A 14,837-nucleotide genomic window follows, 5' to 3' on the forward strand; every position below is an offset into this window, starting at 1 on the left:
GCTCAAGCAACACTAGACCTACCCTGGCCTTATCGTGGACTAAAATACTATGTGCTTAGCTACACTAATGTTGTCATATTGTCTGTGATCTGTTAGTGATCTGCATTATAAACACTACACTACTACTGACTACACGTCCGTACTTTCACCTGCAGTGAGACTAAATGTAGTTTGTAATGCAGATACAGAAAATGGAAGTAGATTTCATTTATCTAATCAATCTTTTAAATTCTTCCCTCGTCTGAAAACAATGAATAGAGGAGTTTAAATGAGAGTAATATCCAACTCTAACATTTGATAATAATTCCTTTGTATTTATTTTTATTCATAAACCTGATTTTCTCAGCTTATCCTGAATATTGAGGGCTGAATATTTCAGATTTTTTATCATGCTCAGTATTAAACTGTCTCAAAACAGACCAGTCGTGATGGTCAAGTTAGTCACATCAGAACACATTTTTTATTCCCTGCTGTAAGATCATATGTTTAATATTTAAGCAGTATGTTGTCACTGCCAGCATGTAAATGTAAAAATGTATTGAAAACTTAAAATAGTAAACATGTTTGAATGTCATCCCACTTGAACAACAACAACAACAACATCAAAACTATCATATTTATTTGATTTGTGTTTTTATTTGATTGAATTTTTGAATGATTAATGATGTGGGAAGAAACCGAGACATCCCGGGGGAAACCCACGCAAGCACAGTGGTAGAAGGGAAAGTCCTCACAGAAAAGGTCCAGTTGGCAGATTTGGACCAGGACCTTTTTACTGTGAGACAGGAGTTCTCCCCCTTCTACCCCTGTGCTGCCTGTTGCGTGCCTCTTCTTAACCATATGTAGGATGATTTCACATGTGGTTAAGAGGAGACAGGCATCAATCACTATTACCCATTAATAATTAGTTTTTCCCTATTAATGGTTCATAGTGAGTTATCTGCCAACTCGACCTTTCCACATATAAAGACGGAACATACTCTCTTCCTCATTCTGCCGAAGAATTTGCGGACTCTTTGGGACAAAGTCTTCTGCTGCGCTCCATCAGTTCCTGTCTTTATAGTGGCTCCGTCGGGTCCAGTGATGGTATCGGCGCCATCAGGGTCAGTGTTGTCATCAGCAGCATCAGGGACTGTGGTGGTAGTGGCTGCTCCATCTTTTGAGGTAGTGGCGGTCGCAGCTACATCGGTTGGGTCAGATGCAGACACGCAATTAGTGTTTGTGTTGTTTTCATCAAGAGTAGCGGCGATGTCGGTCTCGTCCTTACTGGAAGTAGTGGTTTTTCCGGCTCCATCACGATGATCGGTTGCTGCTGAATCTTCATTGCTGGATGTGTCAGTGGATGATTCTGTGTATGAAGAGTAAGAGTATGGGTCTTCTGTGTCAGTTTCATTACTGAAACTTAGGAGGGATGATTTATCAGTAGATGGCACCCGATTACTAGAAGCATCTATATCTCCATTGTAACCACTTGTGCTTGTACTGTTTAAATCACCCCCAATTGAACTCCCATTGTCCGAGTGGTCCGATTTGTCACTGCTGGCCTCACTCTCTTGATTTTGGAAATTGGAAGTAGGGGTATTTGAATTATTTGAATAATCAGAGAAGTACAGTCCAGGTTCTTGTGAGTCTTTGTTGCCACTAGAATCCTGTGTGGCAATTTCAGCGGTGTCAGTTTCATCTAAGTGAGACATGCAGGACGCTTTCATGATCTGAAAGGCAATATCTCCATAAGTACTGGTTCCCTTATCATCTACCAGGTGAGCCATTGTAACAAAATTGTGTGTCATAGCTTCACTGGGAGTGATCCTCACTTCAGAATCCACATGTAGACAGGATTTTAGGAGGCTTAAAAATGCCATTCGATCTTTCTGTTCAATAGGGTCTCCATTGTTTTGAAGCATTTGTACCAAGTGCTCCAAATCCTTGCACAGGGTCAGAATATTGCTTGTTTCCTGTGGCGTGATACCTGTGACCACCTCGTACTCTGTCGGCGTCCTCAATCTCCATTCTAGATTGCTGGGGTCCTGGGTGAAATACTTCCATACGTTTATTCCTGAATCCAGATCCCAGTGGTCTGGTTGCCCCAGGAGGTGCAGCATGACTTGCATGTAATGGTATGCACAGTCGCCAGGAAACAGGCTCTGTCCAAAGTACATATGTGCCATAATGCAACCCACTCCCCACATGTCAACAGCTGTGGACAAGGGAAGGCCCAGGGTTACTTCTGGAGCCCTGTATGGAAAAGGCTGCATTACCATACCAGGCTGTACTTGCCACTCTGGACGGGCCAGACCAAAGTCGATGAGCTTGATCTTAAATGGTTTGTCCTTGTGGTTCACCAGCATCACATTGTCAGGTTTCAAGTCTGAGTGCATGATGCCAAGAGCCTTCAGGGCCTGAAAAGCAACCAGTAACTGCTGGGTCACTGGGCGAATTTCAGTAAGATGCATTGGATGCCATTGTCTCTCCTTCATCAGGTCCCAAAGGCTTCGGTCCAGATTTTCAAACACCAGACAAGAGAGGTTTTGGAATCTGAAGCTCTCTATGAATCTTACGATGTTTGTTTTATCTGGGTCCAGGGTCCTGATTGCTTCAAGCATTTCCACTTCACTTTGAATGAAGTGTTCTTCATCTATTTTAAGAATTTTTACCGCTGCCATCTTGGCCGTTACCAAATCAAGACACTTGGCCACTTTTCCAAAACATCCTTCTCCACTGAAGTTCATTACCAGGTAGCGTGTGGAATCACTGTGGAGTATGTCACGCTCCTTTACCTGAAGTGCCATCTGCATTTCAAGTTCAAAATTATGAAGATGATGTCAAATAAAATAAAATCGCAAGCAATTGCTTCCAAGTACTTTCCAAACGTTACAAAAAGGTCACTTGTGTGCGTCCTGTTAACTAATTGGAGACTATCTTAAGCTTATCTTTTAGAGGTAGCTATACTAGTTCCAGGTGATGACATCACCAGGAACAACAAAGACATCAAAGACAAAATTCTAAAAGTTTTTGAAAGAAAAAAAAAAAAAAACAGCAGCTCTTAGTCCCTAAGTTCAGAAATTTAAATCAAAACAAGTCAAATCAGTTTCTAAGATGAGACTTTAATGCTCCCCAAGGGGGAAATTCACTTGTTACTGCGACAAAATGACAAAAGGACATTTGCAGAAATTATTATATAGATGTTTAAAGTGGAAAACATTTGCAGGACTAGTATACTATACTGCCCTATAGTGTCTATGTACAATGGTTAGGGTGCAGTTTGTTTTGTATTTCATCCATGATCTTATATTTTGACCATTGTGATGCTGAATGGGTGCTGGGTTGGGTGTGTTGAGCTATACAGTTGAGGGTACAAGGTATAAGGAGAGGTTACAGATTATAAAATGGATCAAGTTCCTGCAATTGTCTCAACTTAAACAGGCTTTTTGAAGTGTCAGCGCACTCCATAGAGGAGTAACCTCTAAATCCCCAAAATATAAAGAAATGAAGAATAAATCATTTCTGCTCAGTATTAAACTGTCTCAAAACAGACCAGTGGTGATGGTCAAGTTAGTCACATCAGAACACATTTTTTAATCCCTGCTGTAAGATCATATGTTTAATATTTAAGCAGTATGTTGTCACTGCCAGCATGTAAATGTAAAAATGTATTGAAAACTTTAAATAGTAAACATGTTTGAATGTCATCCCAGTTGAACAACAACAACATCAAAACTATCATATTTATTTGATTTGTGTTTTTATTTGATTGAATTTTTGAATGATTAATGATGTGGGAAGAAACCGAGACATCCCGGGGGAAACCCACGCAAGCACAGTGACAGTGGTAGAAGGGAAAGTCCTCACAGAAAAGGTCCAGTTGGCAGATTTGGACCAGGACCTTTTTACTGTGAGACAGGAGTTCTCCCCCTTCTACCCCTGTGCTGCCTGTTGCGTGCCTCTTCTTAACCATATGTAGGATGATTTCACATATGGTTAAGAGGAGACAGGCATCAATCACTATTACCCATTAATAATTAGTTCTTCCCTATTAATGGTTCATAGTGAGTCATCTGCCAACTCGACCTTTCCACATATAAAGACGGAACGTACTCTCTTCCTCATTCTGCCGAAGAATTTGCGGACTCTTTGGGACAAAGTCTTCTGCTGCGCTCCATCAGTTCCTGTCTTTATAGTGGCTCCGTCGGGTCCAGTGTTGGTATCGGCGCCATCAGGGTCAGTGTTGTCATCAGCAGCATCAGGGACCGTGGTGGTAGTGGCTGCTCCATTTTTTGAGGTAGTGGCGGTCGCAGCTACATCGGTTGGGTCAGATGCAGACACGCAATTAGTGTTTGTGTTGTCTTCATCAAGAGTAGCGGCGATGTCGGTCTCGTCCTTACTGGAAGTAGTGGTGTTTCCGGCTCCATCACGATGATCGGTTGCTGCTGAATCTTCATTGCTGGACGTGTCAGTGGATGATTCTGTGTATGAAGAGTGAGAGTATGGTCCCTCTGTGTCAGTTTCATTACTGAAACTTAGGAGGGATGATTTATCAGTAGATGGCACCCGATTACTAGAAGCATCAATATCTCCATAGTAACTACTTGTGCTTGTACTGTTTAAATCACCCCCAATTGAACTCCCATTGTCCGAGTGGTCCGATTTGTCACTGCTGGCCTCACTCTCTTGATTTTGGAAATTGGAAGTAGGGGTATTTGAATTATTTGAATAATCAGAGAAATACAGTCCAGGTTCTTGTGAGTCTTTGTTGCCACTAGAATCCTGTGTGGCAATTTCAGCGGTGTCAGTTTCATCTAAGTGAGACATGCAGGACGCTTTCATGATCTGAAAGGCAATATCTCCATAAGTACTGGTTCCCTTATCATCTACCAGGTGAGCCATTGTAACAAAATTGTGTGTCATGGCTTCACTGGGAGTGATCCTCACTTCAGAATCCACATGTAGACAGGATTTTAGGAGGCTTAAAAATGCCATTCGATCTTTCTGTTCAATAGGGTCTCCATTGTTTTGAAGCATTTGTACCAAGTGCTCCAAATCCTTGCACAGGGTCAGTATATTGCTTGTTTCATGTGGCGTGATACCTGTGACCACCTCGTACTCTGTTGGCGTCCTCAATCTCCATTCTGGATTGCTGGGGTCCCGGGTGAAATACTTCCATACGTTTATTCCTGAATCCAGATCCCAGTGGTCTGGTTGCCCCAGGAGGTGCAGCATGACTTGCATGTAATGGTATGCACAGTCGCTGGGAAACAGGCTCTGTCCAAAGTACATATGTGCCATAATGCAACCCACTCCCCACATGTCCACAGCTGTGGACAAGGGAAGGCCCAGGGTTACTTCTGGAGCCCTGTATGGTAAAGGCTGCATTACCATACCAGGCTGTACTTGCCACTCTGGACGAGCCAGACCAAAGTCAATGAGCTTGATCTTAAATGGTTTGTCCTTGTGGTTCACCAGCATCACATTGTCAGGTTTCAAGTCTGAGTGCATGATGCCAAGAGCCTTCAGGGCCTGAAAAGCAACCAGTAACTGCTGGGTCACTGGGCGAATTTCAGTAAGATGCATTGGATGCCATTGTCTCTCCTTCATCAGGTCCCAAAGGCTTCGGTCCAGATTTTCAAACACCAGACAAGAGAGGTTTTGGAATCTGAAGCTCTCTATGAATCTTATGATGTTTGTTTTATCTGGGTCCAGGGTCCTGATTGCTTCAAGCATTTCCACTTCACTTTGAATGAAGTGTTCTTCATCTATTTTAAGAATTTTTACCGCTGCCATCTTGGCCGTTACCAAATCAAGACACTTGGCCACTTTTCCAAAACATCCTTCTCCACTGAAGTTCATTACCAGGTAGCGTGTGGTATTACTGTGGAGTATGTCACGCTCCTTGACCTGAAGTGCCATCTGCATTTCAAGTTGAAAATTATGAAGATGATGTCAAATAAAATAAAATCGCAAGCAATTGCTTCCAAGTACTTTCCAAACGTTACAAAAAGGTCACTTGTGTGCGTCCTGTTAACTAATTGGAGACTATCTTAAGCTTATCTTTTAGAGGTACCTATACTAGTTCCAGGTGATGACATCACCAGGAACAACAAAGACATCAAAGGCAAAATTCTAAAAGTTTGAAAAAAAAAAAAAAAAAACAGCAGCTCTTAGTCCCTAAGTTCAGAAATTTAAATCAAAACAAGTCAAATCAGTTTCTAAGATGAGACTTTAATGCTCCCCAAGGGGGAAATTCACTTGTTACTGCGACAAAATGACAAAAGGACATTTGCAGAAATTATTATGTAGATGTTTAAAGTGGAGAACATTTGCAGGATTATTATACTATACTATCTTATAGTGTCCATGTGCAATGGTTAGGGTGCAGTTTGTTTTGTAATTCATTCATGATCTTATATTTTGACCATTGTGATGCTGAATGGCTGCTGGGTTGGGTGTGTTGAGCTATACAGTTGAGGGTACAAGGTATAAGGAAAGGTTACAGAGTATAAAACGGTTCAAATTCCTGCAATTGTCTCAACTTAAACAGTAGGAGGAGTAACATCTAAATCCCCAAAATATAAAAAAATGAAGAATAAATAATTTCTGAAATAATCAAAGAGCTAATAATTGAATTATTTAACCCTCTTAAAATGGTCATGGTCCATAAATGATGAAGAATTTTAAGATCTTTATCCTACTCTCACTTATTTCCAATGGAGCAGACAAAATAGAAAACAGCCATGTGAGAGCTGCACCTTAAGCCACAGTGTTAATGTTGAATGTCTGTAATAATGTTCCACTCACAAAAGCCATGTTTGATTCCTACTTTACATATAACAGATACATTTTTAACATGACCATCCAAATAACAGACATATTATCTGCTATATTATATAATGTATTGTACACTGTTTTGTGTATTTACATCTGGTCTGCTGCTATGTCTAAGCTCCGCTGGTTTTATCTCAGTGACGGCATCAGACCGTGCACAGAGAAATGCCACGTCTGATACTGTACAGTGCAGATGCAATAACTGATTGAATCTGCACTGATCTGAGTGACGCATCCCATTTATGCAATATTAAAAAGTGGGGGTTGCATGAGATAGACAGAAATGGGTATAAAGAGCGAGAGTATGTGCCAGGAGAAGACAGGGTCTGCTGAAATGATCTTGTACACAGGACATGAGCAGAAAAATTCTAATAGCATGCCTAATTAAAAGTGTTACATTTGGGGAAGACTTGATATTTTAACTGTTGATGTTTTTAATAGACTCGTTACTGGGGTGTTAACAGTGGGCACAGGCTAATGAAGTGCCCTAAAATAATGAAGGAAAGGAAAAAAAAAAAGATTCACGTAACTGATGGACTATTGTTTTGCTCAGTAGTTTACTTTGTTAAGCTTAAAGTTGTTTTTCTTCTCTTTTCTTTGTTTTGCGTGTTCGCCTCCAGCACCGACAGAGACCTCATCCCATTCCCCCGGCAAAAAGAAGGGCTACAGAGGAGTCACCCGAGACAGCATCAGTTCCACAGAGGGAGAGGTGTGAATTAAAACACACATTCACATTTTATTTTATTCAGCCAAGCTTAGGGCGTCTAATTTGTTTTTGTGTGTGTGTGTGTGTGTGCGTTTGTAAGTCTGTCTGTCTATCAGCCTTTATGTGTGTCTTTAACCCCCTTCCATTACGCCTTATTCCTTTAATAGATTAATTGCTGGATGTTGCTGCACGGCACTAATCGAGTCTGTGGTGCTGTCACAACTTATTGTCTTTCCCAGTGTGATAATAACAGCCACGGTCCTCTACTGGATAAAAGACTCTCGTCTGGCTAATGCTATCACTTAACTCGGATAAAGCGAGAATGGGTTTAGATTAGATAAACAACTTGGGAACTGGATCAGACTTTGCCGTTTAAGGCTTCCAGGGGAAAAGAGGGCGAGGAATTAGAAATGGTGAAAGTATGTCAAGTGACTTCTGTCAGATTAGTCGGCGGTACTGGCTGTCCAGATCTGTTCGTCTGATTGCACTTCATTCCTCCCTTTTTTCCTCTCTCTCTTTTCTGAGCCTCTGCTTTTCACTCTTTTAATTTTTCATTCATTTCTTAATCTACTGAAATTCTCTTTTTCTAACTTTCCCCTTTTACATGTCTCTCTCCTCTTACTCTCCTCCATCATTCCCCTTGCTCTCTTGCATCAGCGTCATCTTCTTCCTCTTTAATGTCTGTTTTCATCTGTTTTCAGCTCTCAGAGGGACACGGCAGCCCAGCCCACAGCCGATCTGCTTCGATTCGTAGTGTGGCCTCTGATGGAGGAGCAGCGCTCCGGCAGCCCGGCAGTGCAGATAGCTCCCCTAGAGGAGCACTGTACCCATCGTCCACTACAGTAACCCTCTGTGATGGTTAGTAATTATTTGGTAATGAAGAATGAAATGGTCACACAATCCATCTTTGACTAGCTAATGATATAATTTCCCTACATCAACAACTCAATTTCTTGTTTTGTGTTTTGCTTATGTAAGCCCATTAATTGAAGTAGACATTGTGGGGGTGTTTATGGTCACAGGTTCTCAGTCTCCTGCAATGTCAAGTCCCTCTCACAGTCTGGAGGAGCACATAAAATCTCTGGAGCCTGGGTAAGGCAACAAGTTGTGGAAATCATGAATGCATTTTACATTATTATTATTGTTCTTAAGAGAATTGTAAGAAGAAATTCATAGACGATCATCAAGAACACACAACTTGGTTACACCTATTTCTATGGTGGACCAGATGTAACTTATTTTGGATTTCTAAATGATTTAGTGTGTTTTCCTTACATATTTATTGTGTAAATGCAGTATGAGAAATTTTTGAAAGTGTACTTGCTTGCTTAAAAGTTTGGAAGATTGTATTTAATCATTTTTAAAGGTTGATGAAAAGTTTTGTACCAGTGATAAAAGAAATAAAGTAGATGTGTGGCATACAACACATTTTAAAGATTTGGGGTTTATAACATTGGAGATTAACATTATCAGTGTTATAAATGACTATTGTGGTGCTGTTTTTAAATGGAATAGCACAGAACAACATTGCTCAATATTCAAGGTACTTTTCTGTAATCCATTACAATTGCTTATCTGGCTCCATCTAGTAAATTTCTACATTATTTACTGTATTGTAGCAGAAACTGTTTAAAGACTGGTACAGTAATCACTACCACCACATCCATTCTTATCTTTATCTCTTTCTCTCAGCTCCACAGGGCCTTCAGCAGATGACACTCCAGAGAAACTTAAGTCTAAGGTAAATGACGTTTGGCAACTAATGCAAGCTGAGTCACTTTACACATACCTAATTAAAAGTACACCTTTTACCAATTATACATGCAGTCAGAGCAAGTTTTTTGCCATACATGTATACTTCCATAGTGCACTGTAAAGTTAATAACACATTTTCTGATGGTATTTTATTTAGCTTTGATGTATTGTGTCATTTGTATTGAACAGACCTCCCTTACATGGCCGCACTTCTTCTCCTATTCATATTACTTGGTATTGTAGTAATTTGTGTGTTTTATTCAGTTATACTGTACCTCAATCTACTGCAATGGATATGTGTTGATACGACACAATCATAGAAATGCGTAATTGCATTAGTTGCTAAACAATCAACAAGTAGACCATCCTTAATGAGTCCTGCGTGACTGCAGAAAATGTCCAATTTAGCAGATACTGTATGACCTGTTTTATACAAACTACTGTAAAATCCAGTTATATGAAAAAATCTGTTCCCAAATTCTCAGACTCAGAGAATTATCATACTAAGACTGAAAGATTAAAGCCAGTAACATGGGCTTTTTTTTTTTTTTATTGCAGTGGATGAACTTGCATAAAAATTGTTTCTAATCCTGTGTAATATCAGATGTGGTGCAGTAACTGTAGGATTAACATGGAGATTACTTTTGATCTTGCACCAATCCAGTCCTGTTCCTTCTCCAAGGACATGCTCTCATCTTAAGACGAGTGCCCGTCTGAAGATAGATCAATGCAGTATTTATGTGCATTAAAATTATGTGGAGCTTTTAAGTAAGGATTCAGTTTGGGAAGCTGAAAGTCTGAACCTGTAAGATTAGTCTTGCTTTTACCTCAAAGCATCATAATGTTCATCTGGTACATTCTAACGTGTCCCGGATTAAGTAAAAGTAAAAGTAAAACAAAACAGAAATATTCCAGTAAACTACAGGCACCTACAAATTGTATTTTGATGTTCATATTTTGATGACTCACTGCCATAGATTTTTTTTTTTCTGCAGAGCAAGAGCACCCAGTGTTCTCCTGCTGATTTCTTGATAGCACCTTGTCTCTTGCTATTTGAGCGTAGATCTGGAACTTAATGTAATTTCTCACACACTCTCAAGGACAGAAAGAGAGGGAGAGGGAGAGAGAGAGAGAGAGAGAGAGAGAGAGAGAGGGAGGGAAATTTCTGGACAACATCCAGCTACATTATTTCTAACCATTAGTCATACTCACAGCTTGTGCTGTAATGGGCCATCTAAGAAATGACAGATCTGCACAGCCCAGCCTTCGTGCAGTCTATCAAAACATTAAATATATCAGTCTGCTGTAATTTTGATTGATTTCCAAGTGTTTAAATGAAACACATAGTTTTCTCTTGTACATGATCAGAGGAAAAGACCTCATTGATTTGACTGATTCACTGTTTAAGTAAAAGATTTAATAACTCATCCTTGATTAAATTTACAGAATCAACACACTAACCCAACATGATGTCGCCTTGAATCAATAACACTTCATAGAAACATTGATATGAGAGAAGCACTCCAATTAATCAACTAAATCCAGCCTGAGAACCAGTTGGCTCTCAGCACAAGTCTTTATAAGTATGTTGTTGATTTTCTCAGGGACCCACTTTGAACGACGATCTGAGCGCCAGCAGCAGCAGCTCTGTGGAGATCAGTGGTCTGATGAGCGACGCCAAGACGTCTGGACACTCGCACAACCTGGTGCTCTCCTCAGATGAGGTACACTCATCATCCTAAAAATGATTTAGTCAGGTGATTTTAGTTGTGTCGGTGAGCCCATTTATCATCTTTATGGATATTTCTGATAGTAAAACACGATTCCTTACAGACAACAACAAGCAAAAACCAATGCACCAGTTGAAGCTCATTGTATTCAAATGTTGTTTTGTTTCTGCTCTGTTAATATAACAGTCATGTGTTGTTGTTTTCTACGCTGCCACATTCAGAGTCTGGAAATGATAGATGATGAGGTGAGACTGAAGCTGTAGGCCTATAGAGGACTTGTGTTTTACTGCATGTGTCTCGTTGTGTCTGTGTAGTATAAACCTTTTGGGTTTGTCTGTGTTTGTCTCTGCTACTGATGTGTGTTGTATACTGAGTTTACAGTGTCTTCTTTTTATGATTCATTTAATTTCCTCTTATTTCAACATATAATTAAAATTTATAAATAAATTGTTAAAATTAAATTTTTACAACTCATCAGCTTCTTTCTTTTTCTCCTTGTTCAGATCCTAGATGAAGGACGCTTTCATAAGCAATATCAGTGGCAGAACCGCAGTATTACAGAGTGGACCTCTCAGCAAGTGGCCTGCTGGCTCATGGGCCTCAACTTCGAACACCATATCCCAGAATTCACTGCCAAAAACGTAGATGGAGAACAGCTGCTGCAGCTAGATAGCACTGAGCTCAAAGTAGGCAAATAGTTTATGATTTCTATACTGATTTCTATACTACTATATACAATTCATCCACTGCCTGGCCAAAAAATAAAGTCACACATTCTTATATTTCTTGAAATGCCTTTAGCTTTAATTACAGCACACATTGATGTTGACATTGTTGCATTAATTTCTCACAAAGATAATGTATTTTTTATGAGATTGAACCACTGCACACAGTCTTCTGCAGCACATCCCAAAGATTACATACAGCAGCCTCAAAAACTCTCCCTTCAGGCTATAGTGTAAAAAGTTAAAGTAGAGTAAAAAGGATGCTTATGTCTGTTCCTTTGTTACAGGCACTCGGAGTCACTTCTTCACAAGAGCGCGCCCTGATCAAGAAAAAGATCAAAGACCTTAAAGTTCTGATGGAAAAGGCCAAGAGGAATCGCGAGAAGGTGGAGAAACAGCGGGAGAAGCTACGGAAGAGAGAGCTGGAGCAGCAGCAGCAGAAAGAGGCACGCAGAGAAAGCTCAGCAGAGTGAAGTGAATCATTGGATCACCTCCCGCTTAACTGTAGCGCCACACCAAGTAGCATCTCACAGAACAGGAACGTCAGTAGGCACGGTCGAACTCTGACACGCGCCTACTGACTTGTTTAGTAGTCGTCTGTGGTGGAGCTCCGCTGCCCAAACCATCAAAGATTGAGTGACTTTTTCACCAAGTAAATTGAACCAAAATGACCACTTGGATAACAGGATGTTTCCTCTTCGTTCGCCTCTTTTCCTCCAATCCTGTGGTTTCAATCAATTTAGATTTCACTCTGTTCTATTTATTTTGCTGTTTATAGCTTGTAAATTGGGTTTATTTATTCATATCCAGAATAAGTCTGTGAAACGTTAATCTCATCCTCATCCCATATCATCCTCAGAGCCATCTGCATTACCTATGACAGCACCTTTAGACACAAAGACCATGTACATATACAGTGATAAATACAGATACGGAAATGTCTGATGTGCCATTTTGATAGACTTGCGTGTATCTTGTTCAGACACATAGATTGCTTTGAAGTCAGGCCTTTGCGGTGGAATATATAAAGCAGTACTTATCTCCCACCACTGGGTGTCATCATGCTGCTTACTAAAGAAGGCAACACTGGAACTTACTAAAATGAGCTGGACTAAGTTTGACAGGGAGAAACAAACGCCCTGTTTGCAAGAAGACTGGAAGTGCAAACACTGTAACTTTAACCTCTGCACTGGCTTGTACAGTGCTCCTTACATCTACCATACTAAAGCAGTTCTCATAATACAATGACAAGGACGTACTGTACCACAGTAAGTGGACTTGTCCTATTGGAGACTTCAGGTAAAATGAAATCATGGGATTTGTAACTTACCAACCCGTACCATAGAAACGAGAGAAGATGCTATAATGAAACTTCCTGCTTATATGCATAATGTTGCTTTGACTCTGCTTGTAACCTGCTTTTGACCTCTTTTTATATTCTCTAAAAAAAAAAACACAAACAAACTTATACCCCGCCGCTGCCTTTAGAAATTCTAGAGAAGTAGGATTTTTCTGAACTCTACCCGCTTCTGTGTGAGTGTTGAAACACAAACAGTAGACTGAACATTTCTGATGCGGACATTTAGAGGGTTCATTTCTGTGATCAGCGACACATGCTGGGGGTGCAGGAATTGTCCTACAGTTTCCCGATACTACTGATGTTACACTGGAAATTGCACCCGATAGAGGCAATATAGTTTTAATTTTCTTATACAACTGGTTCAGTAAGACTGAAAAGATTTTGATTCACTTCTTAGTTGGAAGAGTATACTTTTTAAATAAGTTATGTATGTACTTTATGCAGTTCTTTGTTTTAGTAATACCAAGCTTCCCTGTGTTACTTCTTTATTATTCCCAAGAATCATTCCGTAGGTTTACATTAAATATAGAGACACAAGAGTCACCGTGATAGAAATGAAGGCAGCTTTGGTTATGACTCCCTTATGTCTTAACGGCAATGCCTGTATACTGTTAAGAACAGGTTAAGAACAAGAAGAATAGCTGGGGTTGTAAGAACCTCCATGCAATGCCATAGTAATACAGGTATCACTGATCTTATTATTTATTTATTTCTGTATTTAACAATGCAACTGATTATTGTTTATGATAATTTATACAGAAGAGTATTATTAACTCCTAATAATGATTTATCCAGAATTGTATGATTACCTTGTTTTGCCAAGCATAATTAAAACTGCGCATTTAAAGTGGCCGACAATATCGTCATCAGATGAAGTAAAAAAGGTTTGTTGTTACTAAGTGAGAACAGAAAACAGTACTCTCCCATTGTGCTTGTGGTTTTCCTCTAATACAACCATAGTGCTGCTCCAGTGCTACTCCAATAAACTGCTCACGGTGTATTCTTATAAAATATTTTGTAACACTTGAACCTTTCTGTGACTACTCAGCTCCCGTTCAAGTCTCTTTCAGTTCTTTTGTATGTGTAGTGAAACCACTGAGAGCAATATGCTGTAAGAATCCTCAAGAAGCCTTGTTTTCTATTGTGTCTCTGTGTGTGCACAGTTTGTTGGAGGGATGAGGAAGCTAAAAGAAATGGGATTTCAGATCTTTTCTGTGTGCTTTTACTGGCATGATGAAGACCATGGTGCTCCCTGCAGACAAAACAACAAAAACAAAAGAAACTAACAAAAAGTCAGTCATGTCTGGAAGGATTTGTCTTTCATTTATGTAGAAACCCAAAGGTAATCACCACAAACTGCTTATTCTCCGTCTTCTTCCCTTTTTTTTTTTTCCATTAGTTTTCTCTTTTTTTGCATTCTGAAGAGTTTGAAAGGGCAGCTACTTGTCACACTCAATAAAATGTGCAGTCACTGTCCATAGTTTGCTTTTGTTTCTTCTGTTGTTCCCCTTTTGTGTGACTTCTGCAAAGTTTTAAGAAGATATTTGCTAGCCTGAGACTGAATTGATGTTCCCGGTTTATTATTTTTCTCTCTATGTCTTGAATTTCTGGTTAGAAAACCCAGGAACCGTGGATCCAGTTCAGTCATGTTAAGAGTATAACCAGCTTATTGTTTTATTATTTTCACCATGCTACCATCCACTCCACGATTCCTCTCTCTCAGTGGACATCTTGTCAGACTG

The 14,837-nt window shown here is 39.9% G+C and overlaps 1 protein-coding gene across 5 annotated transcripts in view; it reads left to right on the forward strand.

Annotated features, from left to right (window-relative positions):
* Positions 1 to 14,776, forward strand: part of ppp1r9a (protein phosphatase 1, regulatory subunit 9A) — a 50,653-nt gene extending 35,877 nt beyond the window's left edge. For 2 of the 5 annotated variants that reach the window (XM_026347652.1, XM_026347653.1), the window contains 9 exons: positions 7,440 to 7,528; positions 8,227 to 8,383; positions 8,548 to 8,617; positions 9,218 to 9,266; positions 9,470 to 9,514; positions 10,885 to 11,004; positions 11,232 to 11,255; positions 11,514 to 11,696; positions 12,023 to 14,776. In XM_026347652.1, the coding sequence (XP_026203437.1) occupies positions 7,440 to 7,528; positions 8,227 to 8,383; positions 8,548 to 8,617; positions 9,218 to 9,266; positions 9,470 to 9,514; positions 10,885 to 11,004; positions 11,232 to 11,255; positions 11,514 to 11,696; positions 12,023 to 12,208 (923 nt within the window). In that variant the 3' untranslated portion in view covers positions 12,209 to 14,776. The remainder of the gene's footprint in view (positions 1 to 7,439; positions 7,529 to 8,226; positions 8,384 to 8,547; positions 8,618 to 9,217; positions 9,267 to 9,469; positions 9,515 to 10,884; positions 11,005 to 11,231; positions 11,256 to 11,513; positions 11,697 to 12,022) is intronic. The other 3 variants (XM_026347654.1, XM_026347655.1, XM_026347657.1) reach the window with 3 other exon arrangements.
* Positions 14,777 to 14,837: the final 61 nt, after the last annotated feature.

The sequence above is a fragment of the Anabas testudineus genome, chromosome 11, assembly GCF_900324465.2.
Source record: "Anabas testudineus chromosome 11, fAnaTes1.2, whole genome shotgun sequence".
NCBI lineage: Eukaryota > Metazoa > Chordata > Actinopteri > Anabantiformes > Anabantidae > Anabas > Anabas testudineus.